The sequence below is a fragment of the Pelophylax lessonae genome (assembly GCF_965119305.1).
Source record: "Pelophylax lessonae genome assembly, chromosome: 3".
NCBI lineage: Eukaryota > Metazoa > Chordata > Amphibia > Anura > Ranidae > Pelophylax > Pelophylax lessonae.
In genome coordinates, this window is record NC_138770.1 from 34,161,832 (window position 1) to 34,188,468 (window position 26,637).

Sequence of the window (26,637 nt, forward strand, 5' to 3'; positions counted from 1 at the left end):
AAAAAATAGTGTCCCCCGATGTAAATCCATCTTCAATCACGACGGCACCCGAAAAATTGAAAAAAATTTAAGGACGCTTCCACCTCTTCTGAGGCGTCCCCGCTGCATGACGCTCTTGAGCTTTGGCAGCTCTTTTATAGGCAAGGGGTGGGGCCACCCAGTTACATCACTCAGTGGCACCGCCCCTTCTGACATTTGACGTAAAGGACTTGTCAAAAAACTGGATTTTCGTAAGAACTTACCGTAAAATCCTGAAGTCAATTGACAGACGCAGCTCTTATGCTTCTTATACCATTGGGTTATGCTGCCTCCTACAGGAGTAGTACTAGGCAGGAAAAAAACAGTTCACCACGCCTACGGGGGCTGTCCCTATAGGCATAACCCCACACACCCTGCTCCAGCATGTAAGATTCTGGTACCTTTGGTACCCTTATTTACCATTTTCCTTTTCAAACATTGCGTCCCACCTTTTTAGTTAGGTGGAACGCATACACCTTTAAGACGGATGACGTCATCGCTGAGCGCCGCTGAGCGGCTATTTCAATCGCCAGCATTCTCTCTCACGTTGTTCGTTCAATGTGTGTCTACATGCTCACAAGCCTTGTCTTGCTGTCGGAACCTCCAGCTATTTGCCTTTACCTGGAACAGACCGGAACCTCGCAACTGATCCCGTATCTCGCTACCGGATCACTCCCTCACTACTGGACCCCTCTACTTACTAAACCTTACTAGTGATAAGTACCCCACAGGGGAATCCTCCATAACTAACTTACACTATCATCTTCTGCACATTAAGGACTGTTACTATCTATGCATACTAATTCTACCATCTGCACTGTTACATAGATTGCTAGCTCTTGAGTCTACTACCATCTATCCTTGCACTGGGTTAGTCTATCCTGTCTATGTCATCTGCTGTCCTTACCACCTGTTACCATACATGATTACTAACCTATCTGCATTCTACCTATTACCATCTACTACTCTCCTGAACATTACTATCAAGTGCTTACCATTACTGTCACTGCTCACACCTGTCCCTTCAGCACATCACTACCATACTATCATATACATCCTATCACTCCAGGAACATCTTATTGAGTGTGTGTATATCTGTATGCTGAAGCAGACAGGCCCACAGTGATGAGTCTGGAGAGTTGGATCTGGTATTCCAACACATCTCTACATGACTACTGAGTGGAGATTCTGCAGCTGCAAATCCAGCTTACAATAAAAACGCAGGAGCGTTACACAGCATACCAGTTTTGTTGCAAGCAGTGAGAAGACGACACAAACCATCCCCATATCAGAGGGACGGGTGCTGCGTCTGTCAAGGGACTTCAGAGAAAATGATTTTATGGTAAGTTCTTACATAAATCCAGTTTTCTCTATCGTCCATTGACAGACGCAGCTCTTATACGTCTTATACCATTGGGACGTCCCAAAGCAGTGTAGGCATGAAGGGTGGGAAGAACGCAAACCAAATAGTTAACGCAAACTCCAAAGGCGAAACTTAGCCAACTGGGTAACATGAAGCTCAACCAGGAACAACACGAGCTCACCCATGAAAGAAACAAACAAGTCTCTTTTAAACAGCAGCCTGCAAAACCTTGCGGCCAAAGGATGCATCCAAAGATGCCAAAAAAATCAACCTTGTAGAATTTTGTAAATGTGTGCACAGACGACCAAGTTGCCGCCTTACAAACTTGCACTACTGAGGCCTGATGGTGAAAAGCCCAAAAGGCACTCAGTGCTCTAGCAGAATGCACCTTCACAGGGAAAGGAGGAACTTGACTCTTCAAAGAATAAGCCTGGACAACCTTTACAAGATCCCTCAGTAAGAACAAAAAGAGCATCTGATATCCTAAAAGACTCAGTGACCGGCAGGTAAACTCTGTTCGCCCGAACCACATCCAGAGAGTGCAAAGCAATTTCCTTGGGATGCTTAGGCTTAGGACAGAGTGAAGGCAACACAATGTCTTCATTTGGATGGAAATCAGACACCGCCTTAGGGAGAAAAGACGGATTAGGTCGGAGTACCACTTAATCTCTGTGGACCACCAAATAAGGCGAACGACAGGACAGCGCCGCTATTTCAGACACTCTGCAGGCAGAAGTAATTGCCGCCAGAAAAGCAACCTTCTGGGATAAAGATAGCAGAGAAATCTCCCTAACGTTCTCAAAAGGAGGCTTTTTAAGAACAGACAAAACCAGAATGAGATCCCACGGAGGCAATGGGGATCTCCTTGGAGGAGTCGGATGACGCACCCTCTGAATAAAAGTGTGAATCAAGGCATTAGCAGCAACGTTGGAAGTAAAGAGCCATTGCTGACACTTGGCCCTTAATAGTGCCCAAGGCCAACCGCTGCCCTTAAGATTCCCCCTTAAATATATGAAAATAGCAGAGTGCGCAGGGATATGCCCACAGAGACCCCAGCACTTTACCACCTCACTGAAAAACCTCCAGAGCCGAACTGTGCAGCAGGAAAGTGAAGGTGAAAGTCACAGCCTGAATAGAATGTGAAAGGTCACGCTGCCTATATAGCTCCATAGAGCTACACAAAAATAGCTGCCAATGCAAGTCTATGGGAAGCACAGGGAAAATGGCTGCACCATGCAAGTCAATGGGGAGAAATTCTCCTATGCCCACACAAAAGATGGCAGCCCCCACGGCGTGCCATGCTGTCAGGGGACCCCAAATCGGAGGCCACAGAGGATCTACAACAAGACCCAGCAGGAAAAGGTACCATTTTTACCCCCCCCCCCCCACAGGACGCCAGGCCACGTAGCAATAGCGCCTCCCAGGTGAAAACCACAATAAGGGCAGGGGGCAGGGGAGGAGGTCAGGACACAGGGCCAGGTATCCTGACAGTCCAGGGGGATCTTTTAGGAAGTATTAGGTCCCATCATCCCCAGGAGTGGGTCCACGTCCCCCCCAAGACCAATAAGGGATATGGGGGGGCTGTATTTACTCACCATACCATGGACTGGGTGGGCTCCGCTCTGGACTGACCCCTCCCTACTCAGCGACTCAGGGCATTCCAGGTCATCGTGTCCCAGCGAGACATCCACTCGCAGGCTCGTCCCTATCTAAAAATGGGGCTCTGCCGTGGCGAAGCCTAGTGCGGGACTATAACCTGCTCGTAGGCCAGGCTGGGAGACCTTAAGGATCTAGATTATCCAGTGCGAAACCTCAGCCGGCTATCGCTTGTAGTTCACCAGGAGGATCCCCCTGAACACTAACTAGCAGAAGTGAGTAAAGAAAATAAAACAAAATATTCTTTAAAAGAATAAAAAACTGAGACCGAAGTCCCAGCAGGAAACCTAGGTCCTACTCCTTCACTAGGCAGAAACAAAACTGGTATGCTGAAGCAGGGTGTGTGGGGTTTTGCCTATAGGGACAGCCCACGTAGGCGTGGTGAACTGTTTTTTCCTAACTAGTACTACTCCTGTAGGGGGCAGCATAACCCAATGGTATAAGAAGCATAAGAGCTGCGTCTGTCAATGGATGATACAGAAACTGTCTTTTGTGTGTAGCACCCTCCTAGGTAGGTGCTAGTGAGAGAGTATAGTTTTTGGCTCTGTCTGCCTATCAGAGGCGCTGCAGGCAAATCTATATTGCTCTCTGCCTACCAGAGAGGAGGATCTGTTAGTGAGGTCTGCTCAGTATGCGATTCATTCTGTCTAGAGAGTGTTTCACACTGGTCCAATAGGGAGGCATATTGGGCAGTGGGAGGAAACCTGACCAATGGATGCATAGGCTTTCATACAGTCCTTGTGATTGGCAGAGACATGCTGTCTCAGTGCATTCTGGGATACTGTATAAAAGCCAGGAGCACATGTGCTGCGGGGTCTTTGGCTGGAGAGAAAAGTCCTGGAGGGAGGGCGGCAGCTGCCTCCTCCTCTAGCAGTGGCAGGTGGTCATAAGAGGTCGTCCTGAGGGCCAGATGAAAGGAGCTGAACCCAGAGGTCCAGGAGAGCTGACTGAGGGGGAGACACTGGGGACCCTATAAAAACAGTATCGTGAGTACAGGGGCTTATATCAAGGTGCCTGACCAGAGGGGGGCCACCCCAAGAGTAGGATAGTCAGTGGACAGGTCTCAGCAGTCAGGAAATAGGATACTAAGGAGAGTGTCCTGAAGATAAACTTAGTTCATTATGTCATCTGGAAAAGAGACTTAAAGCTAAATTCACCTCAATGGCAAGGTGGATCAACAGCCTGGCTGTACCAAGAGATAGAAGTCCTCAAATCTTGTTCATAGTTAATTCGGAGTATCCCACTATTCCCTTCTCCCACCCCTAATTTATAAATAAAAACAACTACATACCCCTGGACTGATTTTTGAATGAGCCAAGAAGGAAAGTGAGAGACTGAGTATTAAGGTTGCTAATGGTAACCCAGTGGGATCCAAAAGTGTGAAATTAGGCAGTCCTCAAGGGGGCAGTGCTAAATGTGATTATTTTTTTTGTACACTTTTTTGGTGAATGGGTAGGAGTACGATTGTTAAAAGGGGGCTTCCAGATTCCGATAAGCCCCTCACCCACAGACCCCCACAACCACAGTCCAGGATTGTCGGGAAGAGGCCCTTCTCCCCATCAACATGGGGACAAGGTGCTTTGGGGGGCAAGCAGCCTGGTATGGATCAGGAGGGGGGTTGCTCGCTCGTCCCATCCATTTTCTGGCCTTCCACGCCACATGTTTAGGTAAGGGTCTGGTATGGATTTTGGGGGGGACCCAACGCCATTTTTTTTTTAAAATTTTGGCGTGGGGTTCCCCTTAACCACTTAAGCCCCGGAGGATTAGGCTGCTCAAAGACCAGGCCCTATTTTGCGATTCGGCACTGCATGAATTTAACAGACAATTGCGCGGTCGTGCACTGCTGTACCCAAATGAAATTTACGTCCTTTTTTTCCCACAAACAGAGCTTTCTTTTGGTGGTATTTGATCACCTGTGCGATTTTTATTTTTTGCGCTATAAACAAAAAAAGAGCGACAATTTTGAAAAAATAACAATATTTTTTACATTTTTTTTATATGAAATTCTCAAAAAAAAAAAATGTAAAAATCAAAATTTTTTAACATTTTAGGCCAATTTGTTTTCTGCTACATATTTTTGGTAAAAAAAAAAAAAAAAAAAAAAAAAAATCGCAATAGGCATATTTTGATTGGTTTGCGCATAAGTTATTGCGTTTTGCTAACTACGGGAAAGATTTATGTAATTTTTATTGTTTTTTTTAAACTAGTAATGGCGGCGATCTGCGATTTTTTTTTTTTTTTGCGGGACTGCGACATTGTGGCGGACAGATCGGACCCCTAACTGAAATTTTTGACACATTTGGGGGTACCAGTTACATTACTACAGTAATCAGTGCTATAAATATGCACCGTTACTGTAAAAATGACACTGGCAGGAAAGGGGTTAACTTTATTGGTGATCAAGGGGTCAAGTGTGTCCTTAGGGGTGTGATTCTGTTAGGGGGCGTGGCTAGTGAAGTAATCACAGAGACATACGATCCTACATAGCAGGATCGCATAGCCTCTGCCATTACTTCAGGGTGAATGACAGACGGTTGTTGTGCTGCCTTTGGTTATTACTTGATGTGAAGCTGTGTACCTCAGGCAACACACAGCCGAGACATTACAGTAAAAAGGCTTTAAAACGTTATCAGAAGCAGTTAAGCAGCTTTGAATCGTCCACAGCAGTAAAAGGACTCCAGGCTGTGTGGGAACAAAACGAAAGTGAAACTAATTTCACAAGGCTGTGTGTTTCAGTCATCATTATCATCCACGCTGCTAGCAAAATGGAGAAGCAGGACACAGAGAACAACACTCTGTCAGTTAACCCTCAATGCTCCTGTAAAGAGGAAGACACATGCAGCTTGCCAAGAACTAGGTCTAGATGCACAACACTGTCCGGAAAACATCCAGTCAAGCAGATCTGACTCCAGCTAGCGCCGGTGCAGCAAGATCTAAACGCACTAGTTCTAGACATTCAAGCATCACTAGTTCTAGACATTCAAGCATAACTAGTTCTAGACATTCAAGCATCACCAGTCTGTCATCAGTTAGCGTCAAAGCAACCAAGGCAAGAGCAAAAGCAGAAGCAGCCTGTGCAATGGCTTCTTATGCAGAACAGGAAGCTGAATTGATGAGAGAGCAAGCAAAAAGTGAATCTGAAGCACTTAGAAAAAAAGCAGAAAGTGAATCTGAGGCACTTAGGAAAAAAGCAGAAGTGCAAGCATCTTTACACTTACTCAAACAGCAGAAAAACGCTGCAGCAGCCTTAGCAGAGGCAGAAGTTCTTGCAAGGGCTGCCGAATCTCAGTTCGCTGGCATAGAAACCCAGACGTCAACCCACAGCGCAATCCAACGCACCCGTGAGTACGTACAGTCACAAGCAACCATGTACACTGACCAGCAGTCCAATGACATACCTAGGCCATCATTGACTCCACCAGCAACAAGCAACTTTGATACTACGCCACACCGCAAGACTGAATCAGAACCTCAGCATGAGGAGTCAAGTGGTCGCATGCTCAGAGACCAATCTGCCAACCCTCCAAGAGTGCAAGCAGATGCTGATGTAATCCCTCCTCAAGCGAATATAGCCTGGATTATAGCAGAAAGATTTACAACAGACGAGAACAGCAACCTAACCAAAATGGACTTAGTCAAGCATCTAATAAGCCTTACCAGCCGCAGCCATACCCTGAGTTTACACCCAGGAAGTATTCACCAGACGCAGCAAGAGCTACAGAAGTTGCAAGATTCCTGATGCGCCGTGAGATCGTGAGCGCTGGTCTCATGAAATTCGATGACCGTCCAGAAAACTACTGGGCATGGAAGTCCTCTTTCCTGAACGGTACCCAAGACTTAGATCTGACAGACAGAGAAATGCTTGACCAGCTCGTCAAATGGCTAGCAAGCCCAAAGAATCAGGTCAGTACATGTTCATGATGCAGCAGCAGGACTTGCTATGGTGTGGCAGAGACTAGAACAATGCTATGGATCACCTGAAGTGATCGAGGATGCGCTTCTGAAGAGGATAGAAAACTATCCAAGAATAACAAACAAGGACAATCAGAAGCTGAGAGGTTTGGGGGACCTACTCTTAGAAATAGAAGCCGCTAAGTCTAGTGGATATCTGCCAGGTCTCTCATACTTGGATACAGCACGTGGAATTGATCCCATAATCGAGAAACTTCCTTACAACTTGCAAGAAAGGTGGGTCACTCAAGCATCAAGATACAAGAAAGATCATCGAGTTGGGTTTCCACCGTTCGCTTTCCTTGCTGAATTCATCGTAGACCAAGCAGAAACACGCAATGATCCAAGCTTTGCTTTCCTGAACAAGAGAATGGCAACCTTCCCAAAGGTAGAACAAAAACCTCCAGCGCTTTACAAAGAACGCAGAGCAACAGTTTCTGTACGGAAGACAGAAGTCCCTACTGAATCTGCAGCCAATCAGGAAGACTACGCAAGTAAGAAAGTGGAGGAGCCAGACAAAATATGTCCAATCCACAACAAGCCTCACCCACTAAGAAAATGTCGCAGTTTCAGAAGTAAGACATTAGAAGAGCGCAAAGCTTACCTTAAAGACAATCGCATTTGTTTCAGATGTTGTGCTTCAATTCAACATCTTGCAAAAGACTGTACAAAAACCATACAATGCACAGAGTGCAACAGTGACAGACACCTGTCAACACTGCACCCAGGACCACCACCATGGAAGCAAGAAGTTCCAGCAACTCAAGAAGATCATGGTGGGAAGCAAGGCGAGAGTACAACGCCAGCAGTATCCTCCAAGTGCACAGAGATCTGTACAGAACAGGGCCGTCCTAGATCATGCTCCAAGATATGCTTAGTCAAGGTGTATCCTGCAGGTTTCAGAGAAAAGGCAATCAAGATGTACACAGTCTTGGATGAACAGAGTAACAGATCTCTAGCAAAAACAGAGTTCTTTGATCTCTTCAGTGACAAAGGAAGTCCAACTCCATACACCTTGAAGACTTGTTCTGGAGTTGTAGAGACGACAGGGAGAAGAGCAAACAACTACATCATCGAGTCATTAGATGGAAAGACAAAGGTGACTCTTCCTACCCTCATAGAATGTGATGAGATACCAGACGACAAGTCAGAGATCCCCACACCTGAAGTTGCTCGTCATCACCCTCATCTAGTGAGAATAGCCGACCAGATACCAGCACTAGATCCAGATGCTGCAATCACCCTTCTACTTGGGAGAGATATCCTCAGAGTGCACAAAGTCAGAGAACAGTACAATGGGCCACACAACGCACCATTTGCACAACGCCTTGATCTCGGATGGGTCATCGTTGGAGAGGTATGTCTAGACGGACTGCACAGACCAGCAAAGGTAAATGTTTACAGAACACATCTGTTACAGAATGGTCGTACATCTTGTCTTTACCCATGTACCAACAGTCTACACATTAAAGAGAGATTAGGTAACCCAACACATCAGCGGAGTATCCAGAGGTGCATGGAAGACTTAGCCTCAACTGGAGATACAGATGAACTGGGCTGCAAAGTGTTTGAAAGAACACGAGACGACGACAAGCCAGCACCCTCGGTGGAAGATACACTCTTCCTTGAGATCATGGACAGAGAAGTCTTCAGAGACAAGTCAGGCAGCTGGGTAGCGCCTCTACCATTCCGGTCACCACGCCATTGCCTTCCTGACAACAGGGTACAAGCTGAAAAACGCTTCACGTCATTGCAACGCACTCTACAAAGAAAGCCAAGTATGAAGAAACACTTCCAAGCCTTCATGCAAAAGATCTTTGACAACGAGCAAGCAGAAAGGGCACCACCACTACAGGAAAACCAAGAACACTGGTACTTACCAATATTTGGGGTGTACCATCCTCAGAAACCAGGTCAGATACATGTAGTATTTGACTCTAGTGCGAAGCACGAAGGCATCTCACTAAATGATGTCCTTCTCAGCGGACCTGACCTGAACAATACACTCCTGGGAGTACTCATCAGGTTCAGAAAGGAACTCATAGCAGTAACAGCAGACGTACAACAGATGTTCTACTGTTTCCTTGTTCGAGAAGATCACAGAGACTACTTGAGGTTCCTGTGGTATGCAGACAACGACTTTAACAAAGACATCACAGAGTACAGGATCAAGGTACATGTGTTTGGAAACAGCCCTTCTCCAGCTGTAGCTATCTACAACTTGAGACGAGCAGCACAGCAAGATGAAGGACATGGTCAAGAAGCCAAACAGTTCGTCATGAAGAACTTTTACGTAGATGATGGACTTGCTTCTTTCTCCAGCAAGGAAGAAGCTATTAAGGTCTTGAAAAGTACAAGAGAAATGTTGGCAGAATCCAACATAAGATTGAATAAGATAGCCTCCAACAGCAGCAGAGTTATGGAAGCATTTCCAACGGAAGACCGTGCTAAAGACCTCAAAGACCTGGATCTAGGAACAGAATCACCACCCTTGCAAAGAAGTCTTGGGCTTAGTTGGGACCTGAAGACTGACAGTTTCACCTTCAAGGTCGCCAGAGAAGAGAAGCCATTTACAAAAAGAGGTGTCCTATCTACAGTCAACAGTCTTTATGACCCCCTGGGATTCGTAGCACCTATCATTATGCAAGGCAAAGCTCTTTTGAGACAGTTCACTATTGAGCAAGAACAAAGTGACTGGGACGTACCTCTACCTGAAGAGAAGGAAATGCAGTGGAAGTTGTGGAAAGACTCATTGTTAGAGCTTGAACAACTCAGCATCCCAAGACCGTACGCACCTGTTTCCTTATCTGCTACAGAGATGAGAAGAGAAGAGAAATATGCGTATTCTCTGACGCTTCCACTATGGCTATCGCAGCTGTAACCTACCTTAGGGTAATAGACACTGAGGGACAAAGCCATGTCGGGTTCATCATGGGAAAATCTAAACTGGCTCCGAGACCCGCTCACACTGTCCCACGTCTAGAACTTTGTGCTGCTGTCTTAGCTGTCGAGATGGCAGACATGATTACGACAGAACTGGACATTGAGATCCATGCAGTGAACTTTTATACAGACAGCAAGATTGTGTTAGGATATATTTACAACGCTTCAAGAAGATTTTATACATACGTGGCCAACAGAGTGACACGTATCAGAAAGTCTACAAGTCCAGAACAGTGGCATCACATCAGCACGGACAAGAACCCAGCTGATCACGGGACAAGACTGATGTCAGCCGCTGTACTCAAGCAAACTAACTGGTTCGTAGGTCCTTCCTTTCTTGGTAAGCCAGAAACCAAGGAGAATACTCAGGTAGAGACTTTTCAGCTCATAGAACCAGATCAAGACAAAGAGGTAAGACCTCAAGTTGCAGTTTGCAAGACTTTAGTTACAAGAGACAGTCTGGGCGCCCATAGATTTGAAAGGTTTTCCAGCTGGAAGTCGCTGATCCGTGCAATCGGAAAACTTATCTGTCTAGCCAGATACTCTTGCAGAGCTACCAATACTGATCAGCATAGCAAAGACCACCTTGAACAAGCCAAGGTAACGATCATCAGATGCGTCCAGCAGGAAGTCTTTAAAGAAGAAATCCAAAGCCTTCTGAAAAAGGAAGAGATTTCTCGACACAGCTCCCTCAAGAAGTTGAACCCTATCCTGGACGAAGACGGAGTGTTAAGAATTGGAGGTCGCCTGTCGGCAGCAGATATGACTATCCAAGAGAGACATCCCTTCATCATACCCAAGAATCATCACATCGCTCTTCTTCTGGTGAGACACTATCACGAGCAAGTCGCACATCAAGGACGACACTTCAGTGAAGGAGCAGCACGGGAAGCAGGATTGTGGATCATAGGAGGTAAGAGACTAGTCTCCAGTGTGATCAACAAATGCGTGATCTGCAAGAAGATTAGAGGGAAACTTGAGGTTCAGAAGATGTCAAACTTACCTGCAGACAGACTTGCTTCAGATCCTCCGTTCACTCATGTAGGTCTAGACGTTTTTGGCCCTTGGAACATCTCTTCTCGCAAGACCAGAGGAGGCAGTGCCGAAAGTAAGCGTTGGGCTGTTTTGTTCTCTTGCCTGAGTACCAGAGCAGTTCACATCGAAGTGATTGAATCTTTATCCACTTCAAGTTTCATCAACGCCTTGAGAAGATTTTTCTCTATCCGAGGACCAGCAAAATTGATTCGTTCAGACCGTGGTACAAACTTTATTGGGGCCTGCAAGGAATTGAAGATCATCTCTAAAGACTCTAAAACAGGTTCCTATCTTCAAGACCAAGGATGCACTTGGACTTTTAATCCTCCTCACGCATCGCATATGGGAGGAGCTTGGGAGAGGATGATAGGAGTAGCACGTCGCATTCTGGATGCCATGCTCCTGAAGGTTGGATCCACTCGCCTCACACATGAAGCTTTGACTACACTAATGGCTGAAGTCATGGCCATTATGAACGCCAGACCTTTGGTTTCAGTGTCCACAGATCCGGAGATGCCGGCAGTCTTGACACCTGCAATGTTGCTGACTCAGAAGATGCAACCAGTGACAGCTCCCACAGGAGACTTTGACCTCAAGGACTTGTACACCAAGCAATGGAGACAAGTTCAAAGTCTTGCGGACATTTTCTGGAAGAGGTGGAGACAAGAATACCTGGTGACACTACAGTCACGCAAGAAATGGCAAGATGACAAGCCCAACTTACAAATTGGAGACGTTGTCTTACTAAAAGACACTCAGGCCCACAGGAACGAGTGGCCTATTGGACTCATTGTGGGAACTGATCCTAGTAGTGATGCTAAAGTTAGAAAAGTTGAAGTTAGAGTTGTTAGACAGGGCACTCCCAAGGTGTATGCTAGGCCAATTTCTGAAGTCGTTTTACTTCTGTCCAATGGTTAGTGGCATAACAAAAAGTATGCCAGGTGGGGAGTGTGCTGCCTTCGCACTATATTTCATGTGCTCTGCACTCAGCAGTGTCTGTCCCTTTAAGACCCTCCATTGTCCTGTAGCCTAGGGGCGGGTCTTCTCCCTTCTGATATGGGCAAGTCTAAACTTGTCTATCCATTACAGCGTGAGACTCCAAAGGGAACAGACATAGGACCTCTCAAGCTAAGCTATTGCAAGTCTGATGAACACCAAAAGCCTGTAAGTAAAGGATTTGTTAGTTCAGCCTGCATAGAGGGATGTTAGATCTTTGTATAGATAATGTGTTCCAGTATGTAGTAAGCACATGTTAGTTAGTCCCTATCTTCTGCATAATTATGTATAATGTATGATGTTGAATAGCCATACTTATACCTGTCCTTTATATGTTTGTTTTACAGTTTTACCTCACTTTCACTATCATATCCACTCTCATGTCCACCACATATCTGCTTATTCATATGTAAAGGCACATGTATGGATTATATTTCAGTAAAGGCTGCATCAAAGAAACCAGCGCTTCCTTTATTAAGATTTGGTTATTACTTGATGTGAAGCTGTGTACCTCAGGCAACACACAGCCGAGACATTACAGTTGTGTTTACATCAGCCGTCTGTCTTTCTCCCTCTCCTGAGGGAGATTGCGAGTGGCCGGTGGATATCAGAGCCGCGTGTCACACGCGCAGGCTAGGCAGGGAACAAGAGGGGGCGGGAGCGCGGCGGCGCACGCTCGCCCCCTACAGGCTCACGGCGAGCGACGTACCCATACGTCACTCTGCCTGTAGGGGGCTGACTGCCACAATATATAGTCGTTCGGCGGTCGGCAAGTGGTTAAAATCCATACCAGACCCGAAGGGCCTGGTATGGCCTTGGCGGGGGGAACCCTATGCTGTTTTTTATCTGCATTGCCGGGAGCCGACAATACATTACAACCGTGAGCAAGTTTGAATTACATTTTTTCCATTAGAAAAATGACAGTATTGCTGCAGCAGGCTCCATACATCGTACAGATGCACCACTTTACAGGCACATTAGGGGACCCCTAGGCACGATATATAAAAGTAATTTTTCATTTTTGTTTCACTTTAAGCATTATTAAAATCACTGATCCTGTAAAACAATCGTTTTAAAAACTTTTTTTCACATTGATACACGTTCCCCAGGGCAGTACCTGGGCCCCCATACTTTTTATGGGAATAACTTGCCTTTAAAATGAGGACTTTTGATTTTTCCTGTTTGTGTCCCCTAGACTTTATTACAGTTGGCATGTTCACTAGAACTTTTCCCCTGTTCGAGATGTTCTGGTGCTAACCGAACAGGGGGGGGGTGTTCGGCCCATCACTATTCAGGACTCATAATATTGATATTCAGTAATCAGTGGAAGCTTAAATGTTTACAAGACAAGTTGCAGAGGTCCCACACCGCTGCCTCCCATCTCCTGAGACTGCACTCAGTGAAGGGGTTCTGAGACTATACAAACATATCCCTCCACCCGGCACAGCCAGCAGATATCAAAGCAAGTAAATCTGGGAAAATTGTGGTCAGAGATCTTGCTAGACCTGGGCACTTTGGACCAATCATTGAGCAGTATGGGTGGAGGAATGTATTTAGTGTTAATGACCCACCTGTGCTGATCTCTGTAGGAGTGTCCTCCTCTATAAATGTCCCCGTTATTCCATCCTCCTCCATAGACTGCTGATCATCCCTCACATACCTCTCTTCTTCTTCTGCTTTAACCTCAAATTCTATATCGATTGGATCTCCACTCTAAATCAAGAAAATGAAAGAATATCATCTGGAAGATATAAGATTTATTATTGTGACATCACATAAAAATACACACATTGTCTCCATGAGTCTGTGTTTTATAATCTCTGTCTCACCAACCTTGTAACAGTGAGGGATGGTGTGACCTTCCTGTGTGGAATCCCGGGAATACAGAGGACGGGGACATCTCTCTGGTGGGTTCCTGGTATTAGGTGACTCCATCATATCCTTGTGTCCTTCTGAAAACTCCTCCATCACTCCATACTCCTCATCCTCCTCTTTATACTCTTCTTTAACAACAATATTATCATCCCTGAGGTTTCCACTCTGAATATATAATAAAACATTCATTGTAAAAAACATGCTGTGTATAAATTATAACTACTAATAATTGTCAATCATCTACCCAGGGGCGGATCCAGGGGGGGGCAACGGGACAATTGCCCCCCCCCCCCCCCGAGAAAATATTAAATCCACAGCTTATTTTAATAGGTGCCACAGTTCTAACTAATCCTACCTTTTTAATAGATGCAGCGTACTCCTGCTGCGGCGGTCCCAGCTCCTGTATTACACTGACAGGCCAGCAGTGGTTGGTTGTTAGGACCGCTCAGCATCTAGCAACCAACCACGGGGTTAGTGACTCCGCCCTCAGCAGAGAGCGGAGCCATCTCTTGCAGTCCTGGGCTGGCTGCTGCCACACCTCCCGGCTTACTACAGTTACAGCTACAGTGGTTGGTTGCTAGCAACCAACCACATCGTTTGTCTGACTCTGCTCCTAGTGTGTGGAACTTCCTCCTTTGGATCTGGCTGCTGACAGTGATCTGCCTCCCCATGCTTCTCACTTCATGAACTTATGTAAGGTAAGGAACTCCTGAGGCTCAAATTTAATGTTAGAGGAGCAGTTTTGGGGACCCTGATGGGGGGGCTCTTTGGGGACCCTGATCTGAGGGGGGGGCTCTCTGGGGACTCCGAGGTGAGGGGGGCTCTTTTGGGGACCCTGAGGTGAGAAGGGGGGCTCTTTGGGGACCCTGATCTGAGGGGGGGGGGCTCTTTGGGGACCCAAATGTGAGGGGGGCTCTCTGGGGACCCTGATGTGGGGGGCTCTTTGGGGACCTTGAGGTGAGGGGGTGCTGTCTGGGGACCCTGAGGTGAAGGGGGCTCTTTGGGGACCCAAATGTGAGGGGGGGCTCTTTGGGGACCCAAATGTGAGGGGGGGCTCTCTGGGGACCCTGATGTGGGGGGGGGCTCTTTGGGGACCTTGAGGTGAGGGTGGGCTCATTGGGGACCCTGATGTGGGGGGGGGGGGCTCTTTGGGGACCTTGAGGTGAGGGGGGCTGTCTGGGGACCCTGATGTGAGGGGGGCTCTCTGGGGACCCTGATGTGAGGGGGGGCACTTTGGGGACCCTGATGTAAAAAGGGGCTCTCTGGAGACCCTGATGTAAGGAGGGGGCTCTCTGAGGACCCTGATGTGAGGGGGGACCTGTCTGGGGACCCTGATGTGTGAGGGGAGGGCTCTCTATGGATCCTGATGTGAGGGGGGCCTGTCTGGGGACCCTGATGTGAGGGGCCTGTCTGGGGACCCTGATGTGAGCGGGGGGCCTGTCTGGGGACCCTGATGTGTGAGGGGATGGCTCTCTATGGATCCTGATGTGAGGGGCCTGTTTGGGGACCCTGATGTGAGGGGGGCCTGTCTGGGGACCCTGATGTGTGAGGGGATGGCTCTCTATGGATCCTGATGTGAGGGGGGCCTGTCTGTGGACCCTGATGTGAGGGGGGCCTGTCTGGGGACCCTGATGTGTGAGGGGAGGGCTCTCTATGGATCCTGATGTGTGAGGGGGGCCTGTCTGGGGACCCTGATGTGAGGGGGGCCTGTCTGGGGATCCTGATGTGTGAGGGGGGCCTGTCTGGGGACCCTGATGTGAGGGGGGCCTGTCTGGGGACCCTGATGTAAGGGGGGGCTGTCTGGGGACCCTGATGTAAGGGGGGGCTGTCTGGGGACCCTGATGTAAGGGGGGGCTGTCTGGGGACCCTAAAATGAGCGGGGGCCTGTCTGGGGACCCTGATGTGAGGGGGGGCCTGTCTGGGGACCCTGGTGTGAGGGGAGGGCTCTCTGGGGATCCTGATGTGGGGGGGGGGCACTTTGGGGACCCTGATGTAGGGGGGGGGGCTCTCTGGGGACCCTGATGTGAGGGGGAGAGCTCTTTGGGGGACCCTGATGTGTGAGGGGAGGGCTCTCTGGGGATCCTAAAGTGAGGGGAGCTCTCTGGGGACCCTGATGTAAGGAGGTGGCTCTCTGGGGACCTTGATGTGAGGGGGGCCTGTCTGGGGACCCTGATGTGTGAGGGGAGGGCTCTCTGTGTATCCTGATGTAAGGCAGTGCTCTCTGGGGATCCTGATGTGAGGGGGACTCTCTGGGGACCCTGATGTAAGAAGGGGGCTCTCTGGGGACCCTGATGTGAGGGGCTCTCTGGTGACCTTGATGTAAGGAGGGGGCTCTCTGGGGGATACTGATGTAAGGGGCCTCTCTGGGGACCCTGATGTGATGGGGGCTCTCTGGGGGACACTGATGTAAGGAGGGGGCTCTCTGGGGACCATGATGTGAGGGGGGCTCTCTGGGGACCCTGATGTGAGGGGGGGGGGCTATCTGGGGACCCTGATGTAGGGAGAGGGCTCTCTGGAGACCCTGATGTAAGAAAGGGGTTCTTTGGGGGAACCTGATGTAAGGTGGAGGGATCTCTGGGGACCCTGATTTTAGAGGGGGCTCTCTGGGGACCCTGATCTAAGGAGGAGTAGGCTCTCTGGGGACCCTGATATAAGGGGTGGCTCAGGAAACCCTGATGTAATAAAGAGAAGGCTCTGGGACCCTGATGTATGGAAGGGTGGGTCAGGAGACCCTAATGTAAAGGGGTGGCTCTGGAGACCCTGGAGTAAGGGGGGAGGGTGACTCTGGGGACATAATGGGGAGGGGTCTTTGACGTAAGGGGGAGGACTCTGATAAAGAGGGAGGATGGGGATTTATGATGTAAGGGGGGGGGACATTCACATAAACAAGGGGGCTTTTCCTGACTGCAGCACTCTATCTGTTGCTTTGTCTGATAGACTGGCTTCTGATAAACAGTCCTGCAGTATTCGGTCAGCACATTCAGCCAGTGACTGCAATGCTGATCAATGTATTCTGACAGTGGGGGAATCCTGCTGTCAGAATATACAGACACAACAGAGAGGATTTCCCCATTCAGCGTGAATGTGTGGATGGGGAAATGTATTCTGTTTATTTTGTTCAACTGGCTGAATGAAAAATACTGAGCCATGTATGGTGAGCTTTACTCATGGCCCCTGTACTCTATACGTTACTCATGGCCATGGCCCCTGTACTCTATACGTTACTCATGGCCATGGCCCCTGTACTCTATACGTTACTCATGGCCATGGCCCCTGTACTCTATACGTTACTCATGGCCATGGCCCCTGTACTCTATACGTTACTCATGGCCATGGCCCCTGTACTCTGTACATTGTGATGTTTTGTATGTTACTCCTCCTGACCCCTGCACTCTACACAATATGTTGTACATTACATAGCCCTGACCAAGGTGTTTATTGTCCCAACAGTTGCAGGTATTAATGAAGATCTTCTTTAAGGTAGGCTCGGTGATCAATTTCTGTGTGAAGTAAAGCATTTGTGATGGAAACATTACATTTTTTAAAAATTATCGTTCATCCTGAGGTTTATATGTGTCTATAAAACGGTTACCTGTGACACAGTACTAAGGAGTATTTTGTGGTACAAGGATTGTGGTATGTGTGTGCAGTGTATACAGAGAGTAGGCACAGATTCTGTTTTATGGCCCCCCCTTTTAAGCCCTTTCCACTTTTATCTGGGTACACACTTAAAGGAGAAGTACAGGGAAAGCTTGTTTGGCTGTACTTCTATGGATCACAGGAGTGCAGTTCCTTTTGCAATACAGTTCTGTAAGCAACAACTTATTTTCTGGCAGTGCCCCTCCCGAGACTAGACTCTGGATCCGCCCCTGCATCTACCTGAGTACACTGCCGGGGTATAAGATTAATACTTCTAAGATCGAGGATCTTTCTATCAACATTCCTCCCACAACTCTGGGCACCTTACAATCCGCTTACTCGTATCACTAGTGTACCTGTTCCCTATTCATGTGACACCTTCTCCTCATTATACTAAGCTAACCTTCCTTCTTTATTTCATGACATACATTTATCCCTGAAACAATGGGATGCTTACTGTATAATATCTCCTGGCTAGGCACGCTAAATGTTCTCAAAATGTGGTTCCTCCCCAAACTGCTGTACCTATTGGAGACTCTCCCGGTCCAAGTCCCTCTTTCTCGGCTGAAATTGCTGCAAAGTACCTTTGTTACATTTATATGGCACCATAAGTCCCATCGCATAGCACAATCCACTTTGCTTTGGCCGAGATCTCGGGGCGGTCTGGGAGCACCTGACCTGTTAACCACTTCCCATCCGGACCAATTCTGGCATTTCTCTCCTACATGTCAAAATCATCATTTATTTGCTAAAAAATTACTTAGAGCCCCCAAACATTAAAAATATATATATATTTTCAGCAAAGATCCTAGAGAATAAAATGGTGGTCGCAGCAATTTTTTAAGCACAATTTCTTTGGAAAAAATACACTTTCATGAATTTTAATGAAAAAATAAAAAAATCACCATTGTGACAGTACTCACCGTCACTGGGAGTGAAAGACATATACTTAATGGTTTGGATTGCTTCAAGGGAGACAGTAATATTTGTCAATAATATCTCTCAAGGGATATGAAGATTTAATCCCAATTTACACTGTGAGACCTATAGCCTGTTGCCATGAAGTCTGCCTCCTAAATAATCATAGCAATACGTAGATGTGTATTCCATGTACTTCAATGTAGGAGACGGACAGACTGTCATTGGCAGTCTTGTCCTATTGTCTGTTTTGAGGTGGGATGTGTATTGTGCCAAGTCTGCCTGTCCCATTCTTAAAATGTTAATAAGCCCACATTGTTCTGTCCAGATGGCTAGATAATTAGTTCAGGTTAATTCTGTTTCTGTATACAATGTCATATGCATATGATAATGTAATCAGGCAACCCCTGACCTGTGTGTGGTAATTTGATCATGAGGGGGATGTGTCCATACTGTATGCATATAAATTCTGTGTGACTATTCAATAAAGTGATTCCAGTACAAGCCAAGTTGTTGGCTAGCTTTGTATGAAGGCGGCTGGGAAAATCTGGTATATGTGTTCATGACTGCAAGGATCCCGTATACTGATGGAAGACCACAAACACAGTGTGGGTCGGCGGTTCCATTACAACCATAGATACTGTAACTCAATTTTTTGTAAAATATAAAAGATGATGTTACGCCGAGTAAATAGATATCAAACACGTGTGTCATGCTCTAGAATTGCGCACATTCATGGGATGGAGCAAAACTATGGTACTTAAAAATCTCTGTAGGCGACACTCTAAAAATGTTTACAGGTTACCTTTTTAGAGTTACAAATGAATTCTAGTGCTAGAACTTTTTTGAATAACTTTTATTCCTATTACAAGAAATGTACACATCCCTTGTAATAGGAATAAGGCGTGACAGGTCCTCTTTATGGAGAAATCTGGGGTCCCGTAGACCCCAGATATCTCCTCTACTCGGGAAAGCATGAGAAAAAAAAAAGTACATTGATCTCTGCTTTCCAGGTTAAAAAACTGGCAGTGTTTATATCTGCCAGCCCCGGAAGTGACGTCATGATGTTGCTTTCGGCCTCCCAGGAGCATAGAGATGGCCGGGGACCATCCAGTCTATGGCCAGCTCTATGGTATTCCATCGCTGGATCGATGTTCTGGTTCCCAGATCACATGGGAGAGCCAAGAGAGGCACTGGAGGGCAGCAGGAGAGGTGCAGGACATCCCCTCCCACTGCCTGTAAAATCAATCAAGTGGCTCATGAGCTACTAGGATGGCTTTTACAAGTAAGGGAATAGCTGGCTGAAAAGAAAGATATCTGGATGATGCCTGCATCTGCACCCATCATCCAGATATAACCACTTCAAGTCCAGGACGTCATATGATGGCCTTCCGGTGGGAAGTGGTTAATTTATTATTATGCCTCCCACCTCCACACTTTTATGTCCTAGTCTGTCCATACCCCACCCAGTCGCTGGTCTGAAATATAATTTGGGCTTATCTACCCCACTCATCCATGCCCTTTATTATGGTCAGCTGACTCCACCATGTCCTCTCAACTGAAACAATCCTCCTCCCCTATGCGATTTATGTTGTCCATATGGAAAAAATGTTGCACACTGTATTTTCTTTCTTCCCCATGTTCTCTCCTGCTTAACCTCTTATATAATCCTTCAATCCCAGACTCCCTGTCCTATGGAAGGATCCTGCCCTGGGCCGAAGCCAATAGATTTCAGTTGCTTCATTTTAAACAAACATGTATACCGAGCGCTGAGGGCACAGATCATAGATGGATTCATTGGAAGACCAGGACAAACCTATGCAGCTGTCAAAATACACTTTAGATACAGGCATCCAGAAAACAAAAGACCACGCTAGGTGCCCCCAGTGGTCACTAGAAGGAGAATTATCTGCAGGACCGGGAAAACAACAGCCAAGTCTATTAAGGGTAACAACAGTTTATTACCCACAATGTGGTGGATAAGAACAGTCAAGGTAATGAAAAAGCCAACAATACCACTGCAAAAGGTCCCTGGGCATTAATGGAAGGGTCATCCAGCACTGCGGTGAGGGCTGATAGAGGAGTGCCAATCCAAAAGCCCTGGGAAATACAATACTGCCACTCGGGGAAGCAGACGGAGCATAGCAGCGTGCTTGGATGACATCACGGACGGCCAGTGGGCGGGAGGAGGAAGAACCAGAGGAAGCCTCGGGGTCCCAGCATGGAACACAAGCTTGTAAAGTTGCCATGATGATGTGTTTTGCGTGCATGCGCTTTATCAAGTTATGGGGATAAAGACAACTGGAGTATTTAAGCTGTATGTGTCCCAATCGAGGGGCGGGGAGTGGGCGGAGCTATGCAGATCTGGATGCCACTTAATCCATCAATGCTTATGGCTGCCATTGAGTCAGTTTCCATCAAATACAAACTCTGCAGTATAATCACAAATGTACAAAATATCGTCATATCAATTAGAAAAAGAACATAATAAAAAGGGGAATATTTGCCCGTATACTATTGTGCATATTCTAAGAACTAACTCCTATTATAATAATAATAAATAATAAAATATTACTATTAATGTTAATATGTTTGCCAGCGACAACAGTTATGCCACACAAAGTGGTAAAAAGAAGTTAATGGGATATGAGGATTATTATTAGACAATATTATGGATCTCTAAGTCCTCATTCAGGCCATATGGTGATAAGAAATCAAACTTATAAATCCAGAAGGTCTCCTTCCTACATAAGAGGGAGAACCTTTCATTATCAGTAGGTGAACCCTTGTGGATGGTCTCAATTGCCATGACCTCCAGATAAGCCATGTGCTTGTGATGTGTCTGGAGAAAGTGGCGGGGAACAGGGACCTTTTGCAGTGATATCGTTGGCTTTTTCATTAACTTGACTGTTCTTATCCACCACATTGTGGTCAATAATCTGATGTGAGACTTTTCCTCTTAATAGACCTGGCTGTTGTTTTCACAGTCCTGCAGATAATTCTCCTTATAGATGCGTCATTTTGTAGATTTGGTTACAAGCAAACTCAGACCCTTTGAGGAATTCCACACTAAGCTCCGTATTCCCAATAACCTCTTTACCTCTTATATTCAATGGAAGCATTTTTCTCAACCCCCCCTCCATCATTAGCTTTACACCACCCAACCAAATTCAAACACATATGAATGCAAGGCCCACACCAACCACACCTCATATCCTCCATCTACAAACTATTATACCAGGTGCTCCCGGTTACTGAAAACCTTCACTTACACTATATTGCCAAAAGTATTGGGACGCCTGCCTTTACACACACATGAAATTTAATAGCATCCCAGTCTTAGTCCGTAGGGTTCAATATTGAGTTGGCTCTCCCTTTGCCGCTATAACAGCTTCAACTCTTCTTGAGGCAAGTACCGTTCTCCTGGCAACCACCAAACCCAGACATGTCCATCAGATGGCCAAACAGCTCATGTTCTATCCAGAACTTTCAGGGTTCCTCTGACTCATTTCAGTTTACTGCATATACTGTCCAAGTATGCTGTATGTCTATTGGCTATTGCAAGCTATAATATCTATATATCCTCTTCATGGTGTAATATTTATATACCCTCTTCATGGTGTAATATCTATATACCCTCTTCATGGTGTAATATCTATATATACCCTCTTCATGGTGTAATATCTATATACCCTCTTCATGGTGTAATATCTATATACCCTCTTCATGGTGTAATACCTATATATACCCTCTTCATGGTGTAATATCTATATACCCTCTTCATGGTGTAATATCTATATATACCCTCTTCATGGTGTAATACCTATATATACCCTCTTCATGGTGTAATATCTATATACCCTCTTCATGGTGTAATATCTATATATACCCTCTTCATGGTGTAATATCTATATACCCTCTTCATGGTGTAATATCTATATATACCCTCTTCATGGTGTAATATCTATATACCCTCTTCATGGTGTAATATCTATATACACTCTTCATGGTGTAATACCTATATACCCTCTTCATGGTGTAATACCTATATACCCTCTTCATGGTGTAATATCTATATACCCTCTTCATGGTGTAATATCTATATACCCTCTTCATGGTGTAATATCTATATACCCTCTTCATGGTGTAATATCTATATACCCTCTTCATGGTGTAATATCTATATACCCTCTTCATGGTGTAATATCTATATATACCCTCTTCATGGTGTAATATCTATATACCCTCTTCATGGTGTAATATCTATATACCCTCTTCATGGTGTAATATCTATATACCCTCTTCATGGTGTAATATCTATATACCCTCTTCATGGTGTACTATCTATTTACCCTCTTCATTGTCTGTTTTGTGAAATACAATGGATGTAACTTCTTTATTTTTGGGAAATTCAATAAAAATAAAATTACAAAAAAGAATTCCCAGCACCGCTCACCTCTCTTGTCAGCAGCTCCATCATCTTCTTGGTGACTTCTAGAATCTTCTGCATGTTGTGTCTCTCAGGTTTTAGGGAGTCACATGGAGGCACTGTGATGGTCATATGATCACCTGACTTCAGAGGAGGAAATCTCTGTATTGAGGAACCAATAGGAATATCATGTTAGAATCCCAGAATCCTCCTCACCTCTCCGGTCAGATCTGTGTTTTATTAATAAAGAGTGATGTCATGTGACCTCCCAGAATCCTCCTCACCTCTCCGGTCAGGTCTGTGTTTTATTAATAGAGATAAGAGTGATGTCATGTGACCTCCCAGAATCCTCCTCACCTCTCCGGTCAGCAGGAAGATGATCTCCAGGGTGAGGTTTAGTATCTTCTCAGTCATGTGACTCCGGTCCTCCTCCATCCTCATTGGTCATGTGATCTATACAGGTTTCCCTGTAAACCAATAATTGATGACGGAGAATGATGTGGAATGTACTGGTTGTACAATATTAGGATGGGGATGTATGGGGGATAATATGAGGGAAGAACGGACCCCGGTGGGATTACACAGAGGAACATTCAGTTTAGTGTTGTTTTTGATCCAGAAGTCTCTTACCTTTGGCTTGACAGATGACAAAGTCTTTTGTGCTAGTTTTTTTATCTGCTGGTAAAGAGGGACAAATAAGATTATTTTCATGTCTAAACAAACCCCCCCCCCCATCCCATCCCCCACACCTAATACAAGTCAACTAAGTTGTTTAAATAAAAGACTAATAGAGAAATAAGAATGAGGAGAATGTTCCGGCCCCGTAAATGGGGAAATGTTATGATCCTGAAGGGGTTAATCTAGGTTTCCACACTATATATGTGTGTATCATCATCTGCTGGAGATAAAAGACATCACAGTGACTATGGAGGAAGAGGACGGACATGACGGGGGGGGGTTACTGGGTGTAAATAGAAAATAAGATCTTATTACCTCCTCTGCTGCCACTTCCAGCAATGTCTCCTCTCTACTTCCTCCCAACTCACCTCTCACCCAGAATTCCTATTTATATCTGACATCACTTCCTGTCTGTATTCTATAGAGACTTCCTGTCTGGGTAGAAGTGAGATCACCACCTTGTGAAGCTCAGAGGAACTGCAGCCCTGAGAACCGTCTGGTAGTGTGAACACGGCCTTGTGCTGTGTGTGTATGTATTGTATATCCTTCCCCTTTCTCTCCTCCCTGAGTGTGTATGAAGAGGCGGAGCTCCTGCTGGAACAGCGATCGGAGGAGGAAGCCGAGTCTAGGAGGGAGACTGACAGAAAGCGCAGACTTGCAGGAGTGAGCGAGGAGGATCCAGTTCCTTTGCCATCGGAGGTGAGGAGAGTGTGAAGGATGTTTGTGACTCTGGTAGCTGAAAAGCTGGGAGTCATATTGCTCTGGTGAGTGGGGAAGCACTACTAAGGGGGCGCCCTCACCGTCACGTGTGTAAGAGGTGGAAGAAGGCGTGGCTACACTACAGCTGGCACAGTTTGGAGCACGGAAAACTTTCACACCTTATCAACTTTTCATTCATTTGTGGACTTTTTTTTTGAGAAGTAGATGCAAAGTGGAAGCAGTGGACCTGCAGAGAACACTATATTGAGTACAAAATGTTGTATGATTACATGGATTTGCACAGGTTTTTAGGTTATTTAATATAGCAGCAAATATTATGAGATTAAAGTAATAGGTGCAAAGTGGGAGCAGTGGATCTGCAGGGAACAGCATCTTGAGCACAAAACACTTTATGTTGTATATAAATTTGCACATGGATCAGTTTACTTCATCTATTGATAAACACCAAAAGATCAATGAAGTAGGTGTAAAGTGGGAGCAGTAGATCTGCTGAGAATATTATTTTGAGCTCCTAGCACTTTATATATGAAGGTATCCACATACAGTGCCGGGACAAGGTGATCAAGGGCCCAGGGCAAAGATGACAAACTGCAGCCCCCCTCCTGCCCAACCCTTTTCCCGGCCATGTCCACATATTTTAGTGCATTTGTGATAATTTATGTGCACACACAATAGGACAGCGCTGTGACACATAATGCGCTTCTAGTTGATAAAGGAAATACTTACCTTTGTTACAGCAGCAGTCCGGTATAAGTTATTTTTGTAGGTATTTGAGTTGTTACCCATAGCGCAGGTTTTTTTCAATTTATATTGGGGACATAATTGCCCAAATCTGGGGATCAGGAGCCATTTCCACCCTTTACTCTCGGCTGAGGTTCTTTGTATCCATATAAGAGATGTTCTACATGACAAAATCTGCAATCAATTTTACTGCAAAATTAAAGGGGCCAAAATGTCTCCCCCCGAGCAGTAATATATTTCTATCCCCCTTGGTGGGAATGGAGATGACCCATCTATAAGGATATACAGTACATACACATAGCATAAGGCCGAGATGTTTCTCAGGGCTGCAGTTCCTCTGAGCTCCACAAGGTGGTGATCTCACTTCTCCCCAGACAGGAAGTCTCTATGGAATACAGACAGGAAGTTCCGGGTGAGAGGTGAGTTGGGAGGAAGTAGAGAGAAGACATTGCTGGAGGTGGCAGCAGAGGAGGTAATAAGATTTTATTTTCTATTTACACCTAGTAACCCCCCCCCCCCTCATGTCCGTCCTCTTCCTCCATAATCACTGTGACGTCTTTTATCTCCAGCAGATGATGATACTTATCTTTAAATCTCTGCCCTCTTAATAGTCTGATCATATAACTGTGCCCAATGCTCCCATCACCCTAAACCTTCTGGCAGCAGCCGCAATCCACAAAACTTGTTTTCCATTACTCTTCTTCCCAAAACCAATCTCCCCTTCTCCTGAGCCCTCTGGAATGCCTATTATGTCTGTGACAAACTCACCTCCCTCAATGACCTCTTTATCACAAATTCCTTTAACTTATTTGCCATTACCGAAATCTGGCTTCATGAATCCGACACTGCTTCTCCTGCTTCCCTCCCCCATGATGGCCTTCTCTGGACTCACTCTTCCAGACCTACGCAGCTCCTAACAGGTACTTCACCCACCTACCCCTATGCAAAACGTGCTTAAGAGCGCAGCTACATTTCAGAAAACGTAGCTGCACTCTTAAGCACCTGTGGCGTAAGACTAAGTCCCAGAATGACTTCAACCAATATAAATCTGCCCTCCGAAAATGCTACTCTTGCCTCTTCACTGCCAAGCAGACAACGCTTCTCTACCTTCAACTCTCTTCTTCGTCCTCCTCTTCCTCCACTCTCCAACTTACTCACTGCCCAGGAGATCACCAATCACTTCAACAATAAGATTGATGCAATTCATGAAGAGATCTCCAATGTACAGATACATCCCCCACTTAACACCCCATGTCCAATCATTACCTCCCCTATTCAATCCTGCAACTATTGATGAGGCTGCTAAACCTTTTTCTAACTCCCACCTGCCCCCTGGACCCTGCGCAAGTGCTACAGTCACCCTCTGGGTTTATTCTACACTCTCTAACCCACATCCTAAAACTCTCCCTTCCTTCTGGCACCTTCCCCAATTCTCTAAAACATGCACTAGTCACCCCTATCCTTAAAAAGCCCTCTCTGGACCCCATGCTCGCCTCCTTCATTCCCCTTTTCCTCCAGACTCCTTGAAAGCCTGGTCTACAACTGACTGTGTGACCATTTGATTTAGAACAAATTTTGCGATCCTCTTCTGTCTGGATTTCGTTCTCAACACTTCACAGAAACTGCTCTCCTTACAGAGAACAGCTAAAACCAATGGGAACTTTTCTGTACTCCT

General features: G+C 46.0%; 3 protein-coding genes across 3 annotated transcripts in view; 2 read left to right on the forward strand and 1 right to left on the reverse strand.

Annotated features, from left to right (window-relative positions):
- Positions 1 to 26,637, forward strand: part of LOC309550279 (uncharacterized protein) — a gene marked incomplete at both ends in the record, with an annotated part of 314,622 nt that overhangs the window by 272,918 nt on the left and 15,067 nt on the right.
- Positions 1 to 26,637, reverse strand: part of LOC309549955 (gastrula zinc finger protein XlCGF66.1-like) — a gene marked incomplete at its 3' end in the record, with an annotated part of 263,031 nt that overhangs the window by 119,957 nt on the left and 116,437 nt on the right. The gene's annotated exons all lie outside the window — the stretch shown is intronic.
- On the forward strand, positions 9,818 to 11,884 carry LOC309550735 (uncharacterized protein; the record flags this gene model as incomplete). The annotated part of the gene is made up of 2 exons (XM_082251072.1): positions 9,818 to 10,627; positions 11,564 to 11,884. The coding sequence occupies exons 1-2, from the start codon at positions 9,851 to 9,853 to the stop codon at positions 11,882 to 11,884; spliced, it is 1,098 nt and encodes a 365-aa protein (XP_082107198.1). The 5' UTR covers positions 9,818 to 9,850.